General features: G+C 27.4%; 1 protein-coding gene across 1 annotated transcript in view; it reads left to right on the forward strand.

The window, feature by feature from the left end:
• The first annotated feature begins 10,914 nt into the window (after positions 1–10,914).
• LOC113384697 overlaps positions 10,915–24,948 on the forward strand; it is a 177,819-nt gene continuing 163,785 nt past the window's right edge. Inside the window, exon 1 of the mRNA XM_026622454.1 lies at positions 10,915–11,273. Within this exon, the coding sequence (XP_026478239.1) occupies positions 11,169–11,273 (105 nt within the window). The 5' untranslated portion in view covers positions 10,915–11,168. The remainder of the gene's footprint in view (positions 11,274–24,948) is intronic.

Genomic DNA, 24,948 nt, shown 5'->3' on the forward strand with positions numbered 1-24,948 from the left:
AGTAGGCTGAAAAATAAACTGATTGATAACTTAATTGATTTTATAGAATTTGATGCAAAATGAAACTGACTACCGAACTGAAAATCTAGAAGGAATTTATGTAGAGAAAATGTTGCGTGTAGTCTTTGCACCAGTTGACAATAGGAGGAAAATAAATTTATTAGTAATAATTTTATATATATATATATATATATATATATATATATATATATATACACACACATATATATATATATATTTATATAAGTATATACTAGTTAACCCGGCAGAAGTTTAGTCATTAAAATATTTCTAAACAATGACTATCATGAAATAGGGATTTGTGGTAGAAGGGTAAATTTTATGGTTGCATATAGTTTTCAATTCCCCATTATAAAATACTACAATACAGAAAATTGATCCCGAGATTTAAAAAAAGTATTACAGACAGTCAGTCCTTAATTGAAAATAAGTTTCCTCAAAGTTAAGCTTTCCCTAGGTTTAAGAAAATCTTAAATTCGAAATTCAGTGATAGGGGTTTGTGGTAGAAAGGTAAAAATTTAGGGCAGTTTGTGGTTTCTAATTACGAATTATAATAAAATAATTAAAATTGGAAAAAAATCTTAGGAGTTGCCTCACCAAAGTTAGCTGGTTTACTAACTTTTGCCTTCTACTTTAATATAGTATCTCTAAAAAAATGTATACTCTGCTTGTTTTTGAGATATTGATGGTGGACTTTTTTTTAAGGCTCGCAGTACTATACTTACTAGCAATTTGTTAATTAACATAATACCTGGTTTATTTAAATAAAAAGAAAAGATTTATTATTAAAATTTTTTTTTAAGATTTTTAAAAGCAAGTTTTATTGTAGAAAGGTTATGTCTTGCATTATTACAATTAGATTTGATATTTGAACTTAAATCGAATTGATTGAAATTATTTCTTATCAAACATTTTCAACAAAAAACATTTTTTTGTAGTAGTTAAGAGAAAATTGCTAAAAGACGGTAATATTTTGGGCTCATGAAAACTAGTAAATTTTATTTTTTTAGTAAAATAGTAAAAAAATTAACTTCTCGTAGGGTAAGTTATAGTAATCGCCAAAAAAATTGAAAATGAAACTATTAACATATCTTCACATTTTAGTTCGAACATTTTGGCATGCCTTAGAAAAAATAGATGTGTGTATGTATGTTTGGATACAATTTTTAATCCATGATTTTGTGAGCACAAATCAAGCGATTTGTATAATTAAAAAAACATTCGATTCTCATTGATAAGGAAACGTGCTGATTAGTTTTTGGCAAAAGCAGGCCCGGCCATTTTGAAGATACGTGGCAAAAAGTTCTAAAAATAGTAATTCAATTTTTGAGATAACGGAGCGTCTGATTTGAATGATTCAAACAACATTTTATTTGTATTGATAAAATTAAAAACAGATAAATTTTGGAAAAGCAAGTCTAGCGGTTTCCGAGAACATATATAAAAAGTGAAAAAAATGACATTTGGCGGGCAAAAATGAACATTAGACTTATGTATAAGCATATATCGTATTATCAAATATTTTATAAAGATTATAATAATAAGTACAAGTTTTGTGTACATTTATATGGGTTTCGTACCAATGTTTACACGCTAGACGACTACGCGGCGCTTAAGCGCTTTGATATTTTGACTCTAAATCAGCTATGCAGCGCGATTGCTTAAAAAATGTTAAAAATTTATATGTATTTAACAATAAATGCGAAGAAATTTTCTGCATTGTTTAATGCTTCTACTTTTCGATGATCTTTTAATCCAATAATTCATTTTATTAGAACAAAAATTTCTTATAAACTTTTTAATCATTAAAAATATATTGAAGCAAATTTTATATCCATAAAGATAATAAATCAATATAACATACATTCAATACATCATTATATGCTCAAATTTCAGTTTGATTATGTATTATTCTATATTAGGGCAGGATTTAAAGGTCACTAAGGTACATATGATTTTCGGATGCTAACGATCAAAATAAGATACTTTGCTGAAGAAACTATATCTCTGAAATGAATTCTAGTGTCTCGTACATTGACTCAAACCCAAGGGTTCAATTTTGAAAAATCTCTAAGGGGAGGGTCCCAGGGGTTGAACTAGAGTAATTCGCCTACCAAAGTTAGTGGGGGTCGGAAAATAATATACTTTGCTGAAGAAACCATATCTCTAAAATGAATTCTAGTGTCCCGTACATTGACTCAAAAATAAGGGTTCAATTTTGAAAAATCATTCAGGGGAGGGTCCCAGGGGTTGAACTAAAGTAATTGGCCTACCAAAGTTAGTGGGGGTCGGAAAATAAGATACTTTGCTGAAGAAACCATATCTCTAAAATGAATTCTAGTGTCCCGTACATTGACTTAAAAATAAGGGTTCAATTTTAAAAAATCTCTCAGGGGAGGGTCTCAGGGGTTGAACTAGAGTAATTGGCCTACCAAAGTTAGTAGGGGTCGGAAAATAAGATACTTTGCTGAAGAAACCATATCTCTAAAATGAATTCTAGTGTCCCGTACATTGACTCAAAAATAAGGGTTCAATTTTGAAAAATCCTTCAGGGGAGGGTCCCAGCAGTTGAACTAAAGTAATTGGCCTACCAAAGTTAGTGGGGGTCGGAAAATAAGATACTTTGCTGAAGAAACCATATCTCTAAAATGAATTCTAGTGTCCCGTACATTGACTTAAAAATCAGGGTTCAATTTTGAAAAATCTCTCAGCGGAGGATCTCAGGGGAGGATCTCAGGGGTTGAACTAGAGTAATTGGCCTACCAAAGTTAGTGGGGGTCGGAAAAATAAGATACTTTGCTGAAGAAACCATATCTCTAAAATGAATTCTAGTGTCCCGTACATTGACTTAAAAATCAGGGTTCAATTTTGAAAAATCTCTCAGCGGAGGATCTCAGGGGAGGATCTCAGGGGTTGAACTAGAGTAATTGGCCTACCAAAGTTAGTGGGGGTCGGTCATACATTTGGGAGCAATTGGGGCACGCTAAATGGATCAAAATGATTTTTTCAAATTTCAACCCTTATTTTTAAGTCAATTCATGGGACATCAGAATTCATATTAGAGGTGTAGTTTCTTCAGCAAAGTATCTTATTTTGATCTCTAGTATCCGAAAACTACATGTGCATAAATTTCTAGGTCTAAACAAATCTGTAAATTATATAAAATCGGTATCGTCAATGAACAATTTAAGATGCCACAAAAACACATTAAAGCTCGAACTTAATGACTCGACTAATATTCATGAATCGCGATTTTCCAAAACGTGTTCCAATTTTCGTATATAGGTTAAACGAATTCGTCTCGTCTTTTTTCACGATTGTCTACTCAGTCGAGCAGCTCATGTAATGAACATTTCAAATAAAAATTAACAAAAAGCAAAACTCATATGACAGCGGTACCTGTTGCAGGTTGCAGCCGATGGCTCGTTTGATGGAATTGCGCTCCGGCGAGAAAGTGGTCCGATGCGTACAGCATCTTTTCTGCCTCGCAGTCGAACACATTCCGGTTCCCTCTGTAAGAACATTGAGATATCAATAACAGGAAATATATGTAGGTTCGATTCAGGTTAGTGGGCTCATGGAAACTAATATAAATTCCTTAACTTGACACCAAGTACAATGTCCAAACTGTTCTTGAAAATGAAATACTCGCGTCAACTGACCCGACCCATGTGTTACAGAAGTTCTAAAGGCTCCGACGATCAACACTGAGTTTAGAAACAGTCATATAAAAGGATTCAGGCAGAAGTGTAAACTAGTGGTGCATGGCATCGTGTCTTAAGGCAAATTGCTGGAACTACCCGTTATAAACTAAATTATTAACAAAAAATTTGCAAAGATTTGAAAAAGTAGATTTTTGAAAAAAATTGACTTTCTTGAATAATTAGATTTTTTATAATTGAATTTTTTTTTATTTTGATTTTTTTTTAAATCTTTGAACATTATTTTTAAGCAATCGCTTAGAATTTTTGTTTTCAATTAGAATTTGTTATTTAAGGGGCACGATTTGGAAATTTATATTAAAAAAACTACTTTATCAATCATTTTAAAATTTTAGGAATATTTTTATACATGTTTTAAGAATACATAGTAAAATTTAAAAAAAAAAAATTAAATATGTTTTAAGTTATCGTCGATCTCCAACGGCACGACAAAAAAAGGCCCTTCACTGCTGCAGTGATTTCGGCCTTCTTACGTGGATGAAATTAAAAAAAAAATCTCGTAAATAGATAATATTGTCTGTAAATTGAACTACGATAAAGAAAAAAAAATCAAAAATTGACAAAATGACGGCGTTTTTCAAAAATTTTACCCAAAATTTTGGTCGTTTTTGGACTGCCAAAATTCGATTTTTGATCCAATAAAAAAATCGATAGTTCCTTTTACAGAGAACTAATATATATATGGAACATGTAAAAAAAATTGATAGTGATCGGATCATTTGTTTTTGAGTAATTGCTGCAGCAAATTCGGAAAATGCTGTTACGAGAAAAATGCATTTAAAGATAAAATGATCATTATACTATATACTATATATATATATATATATATATATATATATATATATATATACTCTTTAAATCGCTGTGACTCAAAAACTATTCAAGATATCTATTTAAAGTTTTAGTATGTTATTTTCAAAGGTATAACCTATCAAAATATGAAAAAATTGAAAATTCGATTTTTTGAAAATTTCACACTAGTTGTGCCCCTTATTTCTTATTACTCAGTTTGTTTTGCATTATTTATGTTAGTGGAACTGGAAAACTTAATCAGTTTAGTAATGGTATGGTAAAACATAATTTATTCTACAATATAATAGTCAATCATATACATTATGATTATGGAATACAGATAATTGCGCCTGAATTGATGCGGAATAATATGATGATCATTCAAATTGTAACTGTAGATATGTAGTATTGTTTTGCATGATGCCTTATTAGAAAACTCTAATTAATTGTTTTATATAATTGTCTGGAAAATTTATCAACATCATTCAGCAAACAAATTAAATTTTTGATTAAGCTTCTTAACTATTAACATTTCTAATTTTAAATATTAGAAAATTATATAAAAATAGAAACACACAAGAGATTGCAAATTGGTAATCCTTACAAAAAACCAAAGGGCTCTGCTCATTATCAATATGAAGCGAATGTTTTCGAATAATCATATCGGATGTCTGTATCTTCTAACAGACAACCTTTTTTATAAAGTATACTAAAATAATCTGAAGTGGTTGACATAAAGACATACATTTTTGCGACTTCAATTACTTATCAATGAAAAATTTATTATATATTCCATACCCTACATAAATTTAGGAAATCAATATAAACTGATGAATGATTCTTCAAAGTTATAATTATTAATTGTAAATGATAAATATCACTTTATTCCTGTAATGTCGTATGTCCTCTTCATAGAATATATATGATCTTTTTTTTTTTCGAAGACAATGTGCGTATGCCCCTATTATAAGTAATCAACCGGTTAAAAGGCAGTTTTAGGGGTTAGGGCTGTTTGGCTCGGCCTTATGTCACCACGTCATTTACTTAGTAATATATAGAAGTTTATTTATAAATTAACTGAAGAATTAGACAGAAATATGTTTAAACATGCAGATGTTAAAATTTACATTTTATACTAAATATATTTCTTATATATTTATAGATCCTTACTCAATATAATATGATACTGATACAATCGTTATATAATGAGCTTTTTGGTCTATTATTATTATCATATAACTATATTTATATATTATAATTTTTTATATTCTTTGTCATATTTTTTCATCAATTAAAATATACGTTCATTTATATTGGACCAGTCACACACGTTGTCTGGTGTAAGAAATCACAGTAAATACTTTTAAATATAGTTCATAAAGTTGATTTTCTAATCTATTAAGAAGTTTGCTATATATACTCATATCAACATACTTACTTAATGAGAGAAATTTAACAAAGTTTATTAATACTTAGTATTTATATTGATATGAATCATCAAATCGTTTAGAATTATGATTTTAATAAAACCATCTTTAATATTTTATCAAGTTTTAAGAAAACTAAAGCTGTTCATTCATATCAATTACAATGACAAATTTCTATTTATTGATTTAATATCTAGAATTTTCCCAAAATGACTAAATTAAATCGTTGAAATTGCTTTGGAATGAACTTATTTAGTATCTATGAATGAAACTAGTAACTTGTATGTGTAATCCATTGTGATGAAGCTCGTTTAATTATTTTAAATGAAACATTTATCGAACATCCGTTTTGTGCAATCTTGGATATTTACATCCCTGAAACAAATATTCTTATACATATTTATCACTTTTTTTTCTTATGCATATTTAGAATAAAAAGTTTGAAAATACATTTATGAAACATATTTATTTGAATTGAATAAATTGAATTTATCAACAAAATTGAATGGTCGTTAAATTATATTCCTAAATTGTAATGTAAACTCTTAGATCTTGAATATAATTATGAAAAGTTCATATCTCATGCTCAAAATCTTCTAAAATAGTCTTAAATTACTCTTAATAGACAAGTAATTTAAAATTAAAACATATTGCAAAACAAATAATTATTGTTCTAAGACTATTATATATTTTTTAAATATAATAATAATGTTATTATTATATTTTCAACTTCCCGTAAGGTAGTTATAGTGATGGGCAAAAAATCGAAAACGAAAATTTTTGCATTTCTCGACGTTTTGAAGGTTTCTGAACATTTTGGCATACTTCAGGAAAAATTGATGTGTGTGTGTATGTGTTTTGTATGTCCGCATTTTTTTGTCCACGTTTTTGGGCGCACGGATCAACCGATTTGAATGATTCAAAAAACATTCTATTCTTACTTTTTCAATGAAATGAAAATAATTCAGATTTTAATTTTAATTCTGTTCTAATATACTTTAAACAAATAATTTCAACTTTGCAATTCAGTTTAAATAATTCTTATAAATATTAGACAATGTTACAATATTAATAATAATCTATTTTAAAACATTCAGTGTTCCTCGAACATTTCGTTACGGTACGGGAAGTTCCAGCAATTTGCCTTAATGCACGATGCCATACACCCCACTAGTTATATAAATTATTATACATGTCCAAGTTTTAAACCTTTGCAAAAATATTTCTGTTGTCGTTATTAGAGCATAATTAAAAGTTCAATAATTAAGGTGATGGGAAGCAAAATAAATGATGTGAAACTAAATCTCTAACTTTAACAACAAACTATTTAATTAAAATCGACGTTTCATTGAATGTTTTATTTCTTCCAGTAACAATTTTCCCACAGCTATAATCTGTAAGAAATAACGACATCGATAAATTTAGAAGGAAAACCTCAATCTGAATGATGAGACTTTCAATCCACGGTCTGACTAACAGTTATTCAGCCTTATAAAATATATCAACTGTCGTTTGTTTTAATTTGTTTATAATAAAATCGTAAACAGAGCTTGTTTACTGAGCTTTCATGTTCTACATATGCAATTTCTCATACTTTAATTACCACTAAATCTTAGCACCAGATATAAGGTACATTTATAAAAATACATCGATGATAAGTTTATATCGAAGGTTTCGATGTGTGTGAAATAATTTTCTCACACATGCTTGCTCTGACTCGTTCTGTTCGTTGGGCTTCCCTCTCGGTTTGACCAGGTAGAGTAGGAAACCCGAAGAATCTGGATAGGGATGTCCAACTGTTTCGAATATGTCGAAATACAGGTCAGCTGCTTGTAAGAAAAACAAACATATCAAATAAAAATATCAATATAAGGATTTAGTTACTCTACTATTGAGTTGTTTTTCCAACATGCCCCTTTTGTATACAATGTCCCTTTACTGCCGACTATTGTAAATTCCACAAATTTATTAAATGTCTTTAACTAGATAGTTGTAAATAAAAGAGATAATGAAAAAAATGAAATAGTTTGAAGCATGAGCAATAATAAATTATTTTTTTGTTTACACAATACACATACATTTATGGTTTTACAAATAACAATACGTATATGTTATTTGATCTGTTGTAATTCAATGATGCATTAAAATGTTGTGAATTTGAAATAAAAATGTTTACGCGAATAAAAAATATTAAAAATACTGTTTATTTTTTAAATTTCTTGGATAATTCCAGAGTTCAATCAAAATTACACAATCAGTTTTTCACAAAATTAATTTTATCTCTAATATTATTATTTTGCTACTATTATATAAATACATACTTATGTTATACTAAATGTTAAAATTTTATTTTTTTTTCTCAATTTTCTTAGACACCAACAAAGACTATTTTTTATGATTACAATATTATAGAAAGTATACAGTTTTTCATGAAAATCAATGTCGGTTTTGTACTGTTGGTATTATATAGATTTTTTTGATGCATTAACTTCATAAAAATAAAAATTCATGATCATCTTAATACATGATTTTTTTCCAATGTCGAAATTCTTATTTTTTTAATATTTATATACAATTATCATCAACCTTCTTAAGATTTAAAATATACAAAATAACAAATAAAATTATATTGATGTTTTTGATCACATGCATTATTTCCATGTATTCAACAGACTATGTTACATTTTACATCTATTTATTTGAAAAAAAGAAATTGATTAATTAACTTTTTTTATTTCATTTACATTAATTATTTTGACACCAAATTTTATTCAAACTGTGTTACACCTTGGCATATTTTGTATGTCAACGAGATAAGAAGCTTTTCATATTATTTTTGCATAAAAAATTAGCTCAGTATTTAACAATTATACCTATCATATAAGGTGGTAAGTATGTGATAACAATATTTTATATATATTTACTTACTTAATATTTAGATCAATTTACTCTTGCCTCATTCAAAATTAAAAACTTAACATGTAGTAAATAAAAATTATTTATTAATTATTGTAAATATAAATTATTTAGTACAATAATTTAACTAACTTGGACGTCAAATTAAAATTAAGTATTTCTAATATTTTTTTGTTATTAATTTTTTAATATTTTATTGTTATTAATCTCTTGTAGAGTAAGTTATTGTAATCGAAAATGAAAATTTTTTGCATACTTTCACATTTTCTGAATATTTTGGTATACCTTAGGAAAAAATTATGTATATGTGTGTGTATATACGTTCGGAAACATTTTTTTTTCACGATTTCGAATTATATAATAAAAATAAGAAATATGAGATTAATTAATTCAATTATTTATTCCAATTAGATTTTGTTTATAAATGTTTTGTTTTTCATAAACATATATACAGGTTGTCGCCCAAGTATAAGATTTAGAAATACTTAACACATTTGTTCTTAATTATTGATCAAACTTTGAATTTTTTTTTATTTCTCGAGTATTTAATTACGGTACGGGAAGTTCCAGCAATGGCACAATGCCATGCTCAACTAGTTATGATTTTAAAATGTAAAATTATTTTAAATAAAATTTATATATATTAATTTTATTCAAGATAATTTTACAGACAATTAAGACAATACTTTAGAGATTTTGGATAATATCAAAGACAAATATTTTCTGATATAATTTTGTTTTTGGCTCCAAAATCTATATCCAACATCAGAGTAATGCACTTTTTTTTTGAAGTTTAAAAACATATATATCGTTATATAGATAAATGTTACATAATGGTGAATTAGTACATAAGTTGTCAACACTAAATATTTTATAACAGTAGATACATATGTATCATAGGAAAATCGTATCAATATCAAATAAAAATGGTATAATATACCGGACATGTCGAAAAACAAGAAATGATTTGACAATTCTTAAAAAAAGTCATTTGACAATATTTAGCAAAATGAATAAAATTCCAATTCGATACTACAAATCTATTACCATACGTTGATATGGAATTTGTACACCATTATAAGTTTATAACTTTTGTTGTATATTGGTCGATCAGGATATGGTATGGCATTGAGAATTTGCCATATCAAACTACTTGATACTACAAATCTAATTACATTACGTCGATATGGAATTTGTATACCACTATAAGTTTATAACTTTTGTTTTATATGGGTCGATCAGGTTGTGGTTTGGCATGGCGTGTTCGGCAGACGAAAATATTCGATATTACAAATCTATTTCCAATACGTCGACATTGGATTCTTGCGCCAGTATAAATTTATATCTTTTGTTTTTTATTGGTTGATCAGGATATAGTTTCGCATGGTGCCCTTGCCATACTAAACTATTCGATACTACAAATCTATTTCTATTACGTCGATATGGAATTCGTACACTACTATAATTTAATTTTGTTATTTTTTATTGGTTGATCAGGATATAGTTTGGCACGACTGTACGCCATACCAAACTTTTCGATACTAACAATGTATATCTATTACGTCGACATTGGATTAAGTCACTATAAGATTATATATTTTGTTTTCCATTGGTTGATCAGGCTATAGTTTTTCATACCGAACTATTCGATATTACTAATCTATTTTCCTTATGTCGACATTGTATTCGGACAGCACTATAAGTTTATATCTTTCGTTCTTGCACATTGTTCCACGGCATACGGCTGTCTCCGGAGTGAATGTTGTACGCCAGTCAGCTTGCAAAACAAAAGAATTCACTCCTGAAGAACCTCATTCCGTTCTGAAACGTTGCGCACGCGCGTTCTACAAGAAACTTTTATTAATAACAGTCTTAAATCAATTTCAAATTATAAATATAGAAGACAGTGTATTGAAAAGTGTTTAAACAGTGCTTATATAGTGTTTGGTTGAGGAAGATCATCTTGGATTTTAAGGTGTTGTGCAAGTCGTTACATCAAGATGATGTTTTGTGGCACGGTCAAGCCAAAACACGCTTGACGGTTCATGAATGCAATGAACTCCAACCGTTAAAAAGTACGTTGTAGTTAAAAATTTCTATAATGAAAAGTGATTTATATAAAAATTATGTGGACTGATAAATTACCTTATCTTCACCTGGGAGTTTCTCACTATAGCAACGCGTGTAGTAACGCGCTGACCGCGTTCCTAGTATAATCAAATGGATTCCTTATAGTGTAGTGTTATAAAGTGAACAAAATCATTTATTATTGATTTAAAATTTGTGCAAAATGAAATTTTCTAGTTCTTCGTCAAGTTTGAGCAGTCTCGTCGGTGGCGAGAGGAAATCTACCTTGTGCATTTACACGGAGCCAGAAATTACCGTCAAAGCAAAGGTGAGTTCACAATCTTATTTTCATTATCTGTGTGTGGTCGTGTTTTGTGTTTTTATCTTGATTACCAACATTCGACCTTTTTGTTAAGAAAATTGCGTGCAGTTTAGTTATTGAGGTATTGATCCCACAAATAAATGTTGAAAAGCAATGATACATGTTTTTGTAGTTTTTTTTTATAAGAAGAGGGTAGAATTGAGAATATTCTAGAAATAGATCGATAAATCTGAATTTGAGAGGGAAATACTTATGTATATAATATATACATATTTACTGGAATTATTCTAGAACTATTTCTAGTATAATCTCAATTCTATCGTAATATAATTTTATTAATGAAATTATATTATGATGGTAGAATTGTTTTTATACTAGAAATGACTTATATAATTATATTATGATTACTTCATAAACAAAAAATTAAAACAACCGTTTACTTTTACACCCTTACAGCATGTTGTATGTTTTCTCATTAAACATAAATCAAGTTATTCAATAAAAAATTAGGGATTAATGCAGTGGTTTCCAACCTTTTCGTATCGCAGCCCTTTCCCCCATTTTTAATAAAAATAATGCTGCGTCTTCCTTAATTTTTTTAACAATTTAATTTTATAAATACTCAACTGATAGTGGAGTTCATTTATCTGGCTACAAATTCATATAATACATTAGGTATGTCAAAAAAATACATTAATTTAGTTATTTTTCATATCATTTTAGCGTTTTTGGTTTATTTTGTTAAAAATCGTATTTTCAAAGCAGCTGTACGCCCCTCTTGCAAAAACTTTGGCCACCCCTGAGATGTCAAGACCCTCAGGTTGGAAACTACAAAACTGTTTATGTAATAACGGCAAAGTTATTATTAGAAACAGGGATTTTAAAAATAAATTTAAAATCTTAAGTAAAAATTTAAAATCTTAAGTAAAAATTGCTTTCTGTAACTTCTAAATTTAAAAAAATGCTAATATTTTATTTCGAACATGCTATTAAAATGACATTCATGATGACCTATAGAAACATTTTGAATTTTGCTACGATTGATTTTAATATTATTTATTTCATCAATATTAATATTAAAAATAAAAAATCAATATTGAAACGGCATAAAAAATTCCAGCATGATTAATATAATTTTAACAACTTTTGGTATAAATTTGTACCTATTGAAACCAAAATATGTAATAGGTATAATATAAATATTATGATAGTGATGTAACTTAATTCATATTTTAATATTTACAACATAAAATTTTAATGTTGATTACACTTTCTTAGTTAATAAATTTACATAAAACATAATTTACTTAATACATATTTGTTTATTTAAATATTCATTACACTTGATTTATTTATTACAATTTTTTAATTATTTTCTGAAGCAATTCAAAACCTCAAATTTTTGAATTTAAATACTCTTGAAATACTTTAGATATATAGAATAGATATCCATTTTGCCTTAAAAATGAGTAAACCTTTATAGATATAAAAAAAGGAAAATATAAGGTATTCCAAAATTTATCCAAACTGTGTTTAAAAATTTACTCAAATTTAATTTTTCAAACTTTCAATTATTAGTGAAATTAAAAACAGAAACGTTAAATACACATTGAATACAAATTAATGGGTTAACGAGAATGTGTTAAGATCGTGAAAGAATGCCACTGTTACTAATATTAATATCGTGTGCAATTTATCGCAATTAATTGGCATATTGTTGATCTAATTAATTTCATTAACTCGTCCCTATCTCTTTAATAGTGCTACATTTTATAATTAACACATTACAACATGATTAAAATGTATAGAGATAGTTTAGTTATTCAATTTACTGAATCAAAGCTAGAATAAGTTTTTTTTATTTAAATTGTTTTAAATGCATTCTATTTAATGTGACATTTTTAAAATAATAATATTTATTACTTTTTTTCTCAAATATTTTTTATATTTGCGTATAGTTTGACCATCGCAAGTATATGTTTTGTGATGGACAATTGATAGTTGTAAAGTGGAATATTCATTAAATAACTGTATTATTCAATATAATTCATATTGTCATTTTATTTTATATAAACTTTATTTAATTCGAATTTAAACACTTACGATTAATGTTAGATGTTATATAATCTTATAGTTCTGTTAAAATATATTTATTACCATTAAATTAATTTTTTAAATCATCATTCAATTTTAAATCATTTTCTATTAAAGTTTTGTTATCGCAATAAAATCATTAATCTATCATCGTAATATTAATTTTAATTATTATTAATTTAAAAATATAATAAAAAAATTAGTAATATTACTTTTTTGTAACAGTATCTTTCTCCTAAAAAACATAACTTTCATGTAATTATTAAAATACACAAATAAAAATAATAAGCAATGGATTATAGTCTGAGAAGTGAGAGAGAAAAAACTAGTTATTTTTTTTAATAACCAATGATATTAAAATAGTGAGCAAATTAATATATGAATTAAATGATTAATAATAATTATTTTTTCAATAACTGCATTATCGTTTTACACATTAAGAAACTTATTACATATAATTATTCGTTATAACTACGTGTTATTTCATTTCATATAAGTTTATTACTAGAACAAAATTCATATTAAGATATTTATGATCTCATTATAAATTTAATCAAGCTCGTCAGTAAAACTATCTGCAGTAAATTGAATGAATTATATATATATATATATATATATATATGTATATATATATATATATATATATATATAATACCTTTCATATTCATATTTAATCATACAAAGACCTTAGTCGATCTTAATTGTATAGCATCGCAGATACAATAAATTTGATAAAAAATATAAAAACTGATAGATTTCTGGTAGAAATTATAAAAACTGTTTTTATAATCTCTCATACTATGCACCTCTGCCTGTCTGAGATATGAAAATAATAAGTATAATATATATATATATATATATATAAATAAATAAACAAATAGAAATGCTATACATGTTTTTACCATATAATTTCATAAGTCACATTTAATAATTCAGCATTTATTTACCTTAGGAATGCTGATATATAATTATAGATACTGTTTCTTATCACAGAGTAATAAAATTTTGAGTATATTAAAAAGATTTCTATAAGAAATGCTATTTATGTTTATTTCATTTATGGATAAAAAGTAAAATCATGGCTGATTATTTCGATAATTTTGTATAATTTCTCAGTATTGTTACTAACGCTCTGGCTGCTCACATATGCAAAATAATTTAATTCCATAAATCTTTTCAAAGTCACATTTAATAATTTAGCATTTATTTGCTCTAGAGATGCTGATATATAATTATAGATAATGCATCATATCACAGATAGTAACAGCTTGTTTAAAAGATTTCTAGGAGAAATGCTATATATGATTTACTAATTGTGGGTTAAAATTAAAATAATTGACAATAATTTTATTAAGGAGGCGTCCACTAATCACGTAGCTCTAAAGATGTAGGAGGAGACTTAGGGAATGAGGTTCTAGTGAGATATTAAGTGTATTTATTTTTTATCTAAATTTAAAAAAACAAACAATAATTTTTCAAAAGAAAATTGAAAAATTTTACGATTTTTTCTAGATACTAAAAATACACGTGATGTTGTATGGGGGTGGGGGTTGATTTAAAGAATCACCACGTATCATCAAGAGGGAGGATTGGGATCCAAAAGAAATATGGATCTAAAGATCCATAGAACTCCCTAATTTTATATAATTTTTCATCATTGTCACCGGCTCTCTGATTATTTATTGGTCTTATTTAATCCAGCAACTTACATCCGTGACTGTCGATCGCGACTTAAAAGTTATTAAGCCTCCCGCGCGCGAGCAGTTCTTTCACCTGAGCCGCACGTCAACTCGTTTCGAGGACAAGTTTTTCGAACGTTGACAAATTATAATTAATATAAAACAACATGCGAATCGGAATCGAATGGAATTTGATTAATTACCGCTTAATGTACTCATTAAAAATATAATTGACAAGTAATACAATGTATGGGGACTTGTAGAGCTTTCTTTTATCCTACTACTTTCCTATGGTTGGATTGGAATTAGAACAATGGAGGAAGTTGACGCGTGCAAATCTCGGTACGATTTGGTTATATCGACTGCTTATTTGATTTTGTAACATTTTTTTTTAAAAAATGAGTTTGTTTTATATCGCTATGCATTTTTGGATGATTAAGCCATTAACATATTTAAATCACTTTATTTACATTTCTTGCGTTTATAAATTAATATTCTTATTTTAAATTAAAATAGGTATAATTTTGTATATATCATCATGCTGTCAGATATTAAAATTTGCGTATTTACTGGAAAAACGATACTTTTCCTCTGCAGCTTTCGTACCTCACTTTCCTTTGCCTCTGATAATTTCTCCATTCCCAGAAGATATGGTCCAATGTTTCTGGTTCTTCTACACATTGGCACTCCAAAGGTGGATCTTACACAATAAAAAAAAATATATATTTCTCCTGATTAAAATCAGAAAGTCAACAAAAGTGTGATCCCGGAACTATTCCTACTTACTTTCTATGTTAACTTATATAAACGTCTCCGGCCAATTTATAAGCTTTTATATTTGTCTTTAAAGTACGAATGACGAAAGTTACAGTATTTCTAATAATATATTTGAAAACATTTAATATTCGAATATTTCATTAAGATACAGGAATTTTCAGTAAGTTGCATATATAAGAGCGTGATGTCATACACCACTAGTTAACTTTCCTAACTAGGGTAAGTTATAATAATCGCAAAAAATCGAAAATGAACATTTTTGCATATCTTCACGTTTCAAAGGTTTCTGAACATGTTGGCATACCTTAGAAAAAATGGATGTATGTGTGCGTGTGTATGTATGTATGAATGTATGTTTGGATACAATATTTTGTCCACGATTTCTGGCGCATCGATCAACCGATTTGAATGATTCAAAAAGCATTCGATACCTACTTATGGGGAGACATACTGATTAGTTTTGGCGAAGATTTGGCCGTTTCGAAAATACGGGGCATAAAGTGCCAAAAAGAGTAATTCAGTTTTTGAGGTAACGAAGCTCCCGATTTGAATAATTCAAAAATCATTTTACTTGTGTTGTCGAAATGAAAAATTGATTAAACTTTTGGGTAGACAGGTCTAGTGGTTTTGGTGCTACAGAGAAAAAAGAAGATATTTGGCGGTCTAAAATGATCATTAGACAAATGCACATCAAAATATCAGATATTTTTCACTGTATATTATATGAACGAATAAATATACAGTAATTATAATTATTTCTTTGAAAATATTTGAATTAATAGTAATTAATCATAGATCAAACTTATTGATTTTTTTTGCTCGAATATTTAATGTGGTACGGAAACTTCCAGCAATTTGCCTTAAGGCACAATGCCATGGACCACTAGTTTTTATATGTAATTATATGATTAACTAAATGTTAATATATAAAATAAATAAAATAATTATTTAATTAATATATGTATTTATTAACAAAGTATTTATTAACAACTAGTATATTTAATAGAGTTTATACTCTTTATTTTTATGGAGTACAAAAATCAAAGCAAACGCCGCTTCCAAGCGTTCTTTCTACAATTTGGAGAGTAGTCGTTAAATTACATACCTGAGTACTTTATCATATTTTAAATCAGTCCTGTGTAAAATTGGGCTTGTAGGAGTTTAAAGTGCCGTGACAAAATCCTATTACAAGCGTGAAAGACGTAGGAAAGATTTATAACTATTATATTGTACCGTCTTATCTTGGTTCTTTAAAACAGGATAATATATTGCAGTCTTTGTTGCCGTGTCTGGTACAAGTCACAACTTGAGCTCTATCATTTTCTGATCTTGAAAGGGATCTAATCTATCTGCAATTATAAAAAAATGTCGTTAACGATTAATTTTTGTATTGTGAATGGTTTGGAAATGAAATTGTCCCAACTAAAAATATACATGTAACTATAAGAAACTAGGTGTGAGTGGCATTTTACCTTCAAGCAAGTTGGATAAACTTTCCGATATGTATATGTGATAATTCCTCAATTCATGAGGAATCACGATCAGGTTCATATTCATATCTGCCAAACACGCAAACTCAAGCCCCAGGCAATATTTTGGCCGTTGTCAAGCATAATTAATAATTTTGTGCCGATATTTTTTCCAAACACATTACCTGATTCAACAATTCGACAAATGGTAAAGTAATAAATTTAGTTATTTATCAGAGATTTTTCACCAATTCAGAAGAAACTCGGAATCTTATAAAGAATACATTTTTATGATCAATGAATTTAAATATAATAAACTAAGAAACAAAATATTTAAAAATATTTATTATTATATAATAATCTTTTGTTTATCATTTCCATACATGCAAATTAATTTAATTTCATACTACTTGTAAATCTTTTCAAAGTCACGTTTGATATTTCAACATTTATTTACTTTAGGAATGCTTTGATATATAATTATAGATAATGTATCTTATCACACACAGAACATATTTTCGGTGCAATGTTTGAAAAGCACTCATCAGAAAGATAAGAGAATTTTGCGACAAATTCAAATTGAATTCAAGAGCGAAATTCCCCGAAAAATTAATTATATGATTATGATATATATATATATATATATATATATATATATATATATATATATTTGATTTCGAAAGTCTCAGATAAATACTAAACATAATCAAATACAACATTGCGCTCAAAATAAATTGAGAAGTTTTAAGACTCTCAAAAAGACTTGAGAGCAAACAATCCATAAATTTGTTTTAAAATAGTAAACCTTATATATTTAAAATCAAAATCAAGTAACGATGCTGTTAAATTATTTTCATAGTTATATTGTTTATTTATTAAGGTTATTAATTGTTATTTATTAAATTTATTTATTGCATAATTTCTCTAACTATGTATTTTTTTATTTAGCCAATTTTTTTTTATATGTATTTTTTTATTACTCGAGAAGCAATTATAATTAGTTTTTGAAACACAATACATATTCAGTGGTTATGAATGACAATATGTCATGTTAACTCCAAATTAGAGTTTACCCACTAGTATCCTTTTTTGTGTATTTTTAAAAAATTTTCATACATTTATTATTTTTTCTACATTTTTATTTTTCTCTCATTGCTTACACTTTTATAACTTATAAAATTTACATATTATATAAAATGAAAATTAATTTTTTTAAAAATATTTTGCTTAAAGAACAAGCTTTTACTTTTCTTACTATTTTGTGCAATACTCTCGGACTATATATAACCCATTAAATGCCCTTTACCGGTGGTCGTATGCGTATATATTATTAGAATGTATTCTTAGAAATGAATATAACTCTCATAAAATTATATCGGTTTATCAATATTGTTGGAATATCGGAAATGATAAATTAAGGTACATACTCCACGTGAGATAATTATTCGATTAGACCCATGAGTCATATAAAAAAAATCTGGTCAAATTCTGATACGTTGTAAGTCGAAAGGTGCTTGTTTTATCTGATACGAAAGATTGATGTTTTTTATATTTAATAGTTTTTTCTTTCTTTAAAATATTTTTTATTTCCATATTTTCTTTTTGCTTTCTATAAAATGTTAAAATATTCTAGCAAGTGTGTTGGCTCTTTACAGCTCATAGTAAAGCTATATTTATTACTATAATATACCCTAAAATTTAACTCGACAGTAAATAAAAAATTATAAATTCTTTATTGAAAATATATTATAAATTAATCAATATAGCATTGTACATCTCAATCGTTACTTACATGGATTGGAGATCCAAAAATCGAATAATATTTATACCAATTGAGCTTATAATTAGACAATTAATATTTCAACTTAAAATTCTCAATTCCAGATTTTGAGATTCAAGTGAAATATATACGACATTTATAAATATAAGCTCATATAATTGGAAAATATAGAAAATTATATTATGGTCTTCGAAGAAAATATCTGTACAGCTATATGCAAGTCTTTCATACTAGCGGCATTTAATGTTTTTATAATTTAATATGTATATAACAGCATTCCTTTGAATTGCATTCTCCGGTGCTACATATGAATAAATGTATATATTATTATTATTTATAATTAAACCGGACTTTTGTCAACCTATTGCACCAATTAAGTTAGTTAGAGAAAGCCGTTTATTCTTGTACAGTACGAGAGCGTTGAAATATTCCTTTTATTACTTAAGTATGCACATATTTATATATGAATTAAGTTTTATTTAAATGGTAATTCATTTCTAGAAAATTGTACTCTGATGAAATTGGAATTTACCGCGTACAAGTTACAAAAATAAAATGTAAAATATTTAGGATACCCAAAGAGAATCCAATAATGTTTCGGGGCCCATTTTCGGTTATCAATGGCAATTTTTTCTTGAACTACTAAAGTTATAATTATAAAATAAATATAGTGAAGTTATTATAAAATCCATTTTTTTTTATTGTTTCAACAGCAACATATTTTATGAGAGGCAACTCATCGGTTTACTATTCCCCTATGTACTTATAGATAATTTGTTAACAATTTTGTTTGACTATCTTTGAATTTTTTTTATATCTTCACAATAATTGGATCTTTTCAAATCGTCAATAAAATTGTAGAATTTACGTATGGGTTTTACATCTTTTACTTATGAGATACATGTATACATAATACAAAAAAATGTCGTAAAACATGTTAATATATGTTGATGATTTCATATACATACAAAAATTAATTTAATTAATTTACTAAATACAAAAGTAAATCTATGAAATTAATTCTCCATCAATGCTTTCACATTTCATAAAAAACTTTATTTTTTTACTTATATATTAAACTTTGTAAACATTACAATTTCATTCATATCCCTTAAAAATGCAATTTGTAAGAAAAGATGGTCAATAATTACAATTACAAAAAATGAATGTGGAATGCCATTTACAGGCAGAGTTTTTATTTCATTAACATGATATTTCTTCTACTCTTCAATTAACACAATACAATTTTAAGCTGTTTATATATTTAAAATATATAAAACTATTAAAATGGCATTAAAGTTAAAATAAATATATCACATAACAATTTTGAATAATGCTTATTAGTAATATGGTAACACCAGCATATGGTATTGATGCATACATTTATTAAATAAAGTCATACTAAATATGACATGATTGGTTTGTCATTGTAATTAGCAGTTAGGACTTGAACTTTCATTAGAGAAATGAAGTAATTGAATAATTCTATAATATTTGTTCACACAGTGGATTATGTTAAACAACGCCTAAAGAAATATTGTTTTCACTAATGTTTCATTTGTTTTATTATTTTCATTGTAATTATTAACGGATGATTGGGTAAAATATTCTGCTGATTTAGGTATTTTTTTATTAAATCAAGATTTATACTATGATGTAACCTTAAAATCCAATGGCATTCCGCTCTCTTCGTTCGTGTACGCCGGTATGCATACAACAATCTCTATTCTCTCGACACGACGACTAATCACAATCGACCCGTATAGAAATGATTTCATCGAGAGCGTATGACGAACAGATCGGGCGTAACGCAACTTCCGTTGCATTTTCACAGATTTACTGCCTACTCGTGCCTAAAAACTTTACTTCAAAAATTGTTAAAGTTTTTCCTATTGTTGTTTGCAATTGGGACACTTTTATGCCTATATGTATTAGGTTGTCAAATATCTCCCTTCCGCCTTTTTGTATTATAAACCAAGAGCAAAAAAGCGGAAGGGAGATATTTGACACCTAATATGTATTGTTTCAGATTTATTTGCAAAGGAATGGATATTAATGTGTTTATATTAGTAATTAGTGAACATTAGTAATTAATTCAATTATCCTAAATTTTGGTTAATTAGTAATTATTAGTAATCAATCCAATTATTCTAAATAATTATATTATCCTAAAAACAAAAATAATTTGTAACAAAGAGCAAAACTTTCAATCTGGCTAGAATTTATTCTGAAGCATTTTAGATTGCACAAATGAATCATATTTGTGCATTCATTCATTCATTGGATATCCATTTTAATACATTTATCAAATATAAACAATTAGTTCATTACAAATAATACAAATTTAATTTTTTTATTTACATTCAGACTATAAAAATTAATTACAACAGAATATTTTATTTAAAAAGTGAAATTGTTTGTTATATTGAAATTTCTGCTTATATTCCATCTCGTGCCAAAATACGAATAATCAAGTAGATAAAGCGGAACTTCGGCAAGAAAATAATTAATTTTCTATAACAACAAACAAATGTCATCGCGAATTTATATGAATTTATTCACTTTCTACGTTTTTGCAACACATGCTAAATCTATCACCAAAATATAGGACTCCACAACACTAATGAGCATGATTAGTAAAACATATGTTTCTTGTAGCATATTTTAACTAGTTTCTGTGGGTATTTATCAAATATGCGGTCGTCTAGAATATTTCTAGTGGATTCTTCACGCTTTCCCTGTCTTGTGGCGTGAAATATATATTTACAACATGAGATTATGTCATTTATCATATTTATATCATCGTGTTTGGAAGATGACAATTTGCATTCGATGGGAGATCAAAGAAGCCGATGGAATAGAATTGGACCCAAAGTAAGCCATGAGACAGAGGTCGATAACTTTCACGGGACACTTATGAGCAAAGGCAACTATTTTAATTGAATGCGCCGAGAGCAATTGATATAAGTTGGTCAAATATTAGTTTTGGACGAATGAAATAAGGCCACGTGTAAATATATTGAAGTAGCTAGATACAAAATACTGTTTTTTTCATTATCCATGACGATACGAAATTGGATATTCATCAAAATAGACACTAGCTTAGATATTAGAAATGAATAGCAACTTTGTTTTTTTTTTGCTTGATTCGTTTTATTAATAGGGATTGCAACTAACTAGATATTCTAAAAGCTGTTACAATTAAGTTATTTCATTTCTAATGTAAATGAGGTTTTGTTATTTTCAATTAAGATATATTCATTAACTTCCCGTAGGGTAATTTATAGTAATGGGCCGTTTCAGAGGTTTCTGAACATTTTGGCATATTTCAGAAAAAATGGATGTGCGAATGTGTATTTTGTATACCCGCATTTTTCGTCCACGTTTTCTGGCACACAGATCAACCGATTTGGATGGTTCAAATTACATTCGATTCCTATTGATAGAGATGTGCTGATTATTTTTTAACAGAAACAAGTCTAGTCATTTCGAACATACAGAGCTAAAGGTACAAAAAAGAACATGGCATCCGATTTGAATGATTCAAAACAATTGATTTTATTTTTTTTGTTAATCGAAAATACAAATTGTAAATTTACAAGTTACAGTATTTATTTATAATAATCTATTTGGAAAGATTTATTATTTGTTTTAAGGCACGATGCCACACACCACTAGTTATTTATTTTGAATTGTTATCTTAGCTGAACTCAAAATTTCGATTCAGCGATTGTATTACTAAAATGTCTCTTCCTCAATTAACTCAGGTTGTTAAGTTATTATTTAATCTTTGTAGCTATGTTGGTACAATTTATGAATATGTTGCAAGTTCTTATTACGCTAATATTTTGTAACTAAGTTCTAATTGAAGCAGATCTATTTATTGATTATTCATGACATATGCTGTTTCGCGGACTTTACAGTAAGAAAAATAAGTCCAATTCAAAGCCGCTACCCTTTCTTGCTACCAGGGGTAACAACCACCTAATGTAAAAGCTCAATCTCATGAAGATTGCCGCCTTTATGGAAAGTGAGAATACGTCCGGACAGCGATGTCTATATGAAATTAGATATTTATCAAAGTATATACCAACATATTTGGAGAATATTACACTTGTTTTTTGAAGTAAAACTTTTTCAAGCGCGACTAGGGAGTAACTCAGCGAGCAACGGAATTGCGTTACGCCACAAATACTGATTCGTCATTGACCATCGATGTAGGCAGTTGATATGATTGGTTGAGATGCTCTTGTCACGTCATCACGTGAATTATGGAAAGTCAATGTCAACCACACGTCAAAGATTGAGGTCATTGACATTAATTAATGTATGTATTATACTAGTATTGCCATATAACCAATGAACGATATTCTAAATTCTTATGTGATGTATTTAATTTTAACTTATTTTCCATCTCAAAAAAGTTTGACTTCAGTCGCGTGTGTACCTTACGCACTCTCTTTTCTTCTTCCTTAGTATATTTAACAATAACCAAAACTAACTTGGTATTCTATAAACTGTTAGAATTGCATTTTTTTCCTAACGTGATTGAAGTTTTACGTTTCTGCTGGAGATATATTTATTTATTTTTGTTACTTTATTTTTAATTTGTAGAAATGATATGCGGAAAAGAGATTTGCATTTGCAATTGTATTTAGATCCATATTTCCACATTGTAATGGTCATCACTACTGATTGATATAAGGTATGGCGAGGCGAGATTAGAACCTGGAACCTTGTAGGCCCAAGCTCTTACCACTGTGCCACGAACAAGACCATTATTCTGTTAAAGTAATTACACAGTTACAATGGCATTTGATTCAAATTTGCATATTTAAGTTTTTGCTGAGTATTATGAGAAAACTGGAGAAAGTGATCAGAATGTAAGCTGCTGCTGCATTTATGTCCTTTGTTACTTCTCCAGTTGACAATTAGTTTTACAGAAGCAGCTTTTCTGCAGTGTCAAAATTATGGAATAATATATATATTTTAATTGACTAATAAATTTCACTATTAATTAAATAATCTGCACTATAGATCAACCATTGATTTATTAGTTGTCAGAGTGCTGATTCGGGAAACATTTTTTATAGTGGATAGTGGATTAGTTTTTGTGTGAAAAGGGATGTCAGTACTTCATAATATCTAATTGTCTATCTTGTCAAGAACTGATTTCACAAATAAAACAATCTAATCACTACATCACTATATATAATAGGTTCTTCTCTAGGGCAAGTTCAGAGTTAAACTCCAAGTCGAAACAGGGAAGAGTAGTGTGAGAGATTTCACATTGCCATTTTACGAAATAAGCTATTTTTAATTAAAAACAAATTTTTGATATCACTAGGATAAGTATAGTTTCTAATATGGATGCTTCCAAATTGATAAAAATCTCTAAAAGTTTTAGCTTTTAATATTAACTTTAAGATACATAGTCCGCACTCCAACCAAAGTTCCTGTGGAAATAACATGGGTAAAATTATATTTGTTTTAAAACTTAGCGACAAGTGAATCAAAATTTTGAGAACATTGCATTTGCTCATTTTGATCATAAATAAAAAAATTACAACAGAATTACGACAGAATATATATATATATTATATTGAGACCTGAAACTCTCAGGATTTTTTTTATCAGTTTGGAAGCATTTGAGCCTCTGGGAGCACGGAAATTCGAAAACACCCAATATATATATATATATATATATATATATATATAAAATGTATAAATATATATATATATATATATATATATATTATATATCTTGATGATTATATATATATATATATATATATATATATATATATATATATATAAGCACAATACAAAGCATATGAGAAAAGAAGAGAAAATTATGGAATTTATTCAAATGAACTATTATC

The sequence above is a fragment of the Ctenocephalides felis genome, unplaced genomic scaffold, assembly GCF_003426905.1.
Source record: "Ctenocephalides felis isolate EL2017-DRISC unplaced genomic scaffold, ASM342690v1 CF-g0.4_SCAFFOLD_00845, whole genome shotgun sequence".
NCBI classification, from domain to species: domain Eukaryota; kingdom Metazoa; phylum Arthropoda; class Insecta; order Siphonaptera; family Pulicidae; genus Ctenocephalides; species Ctenocephalides felis.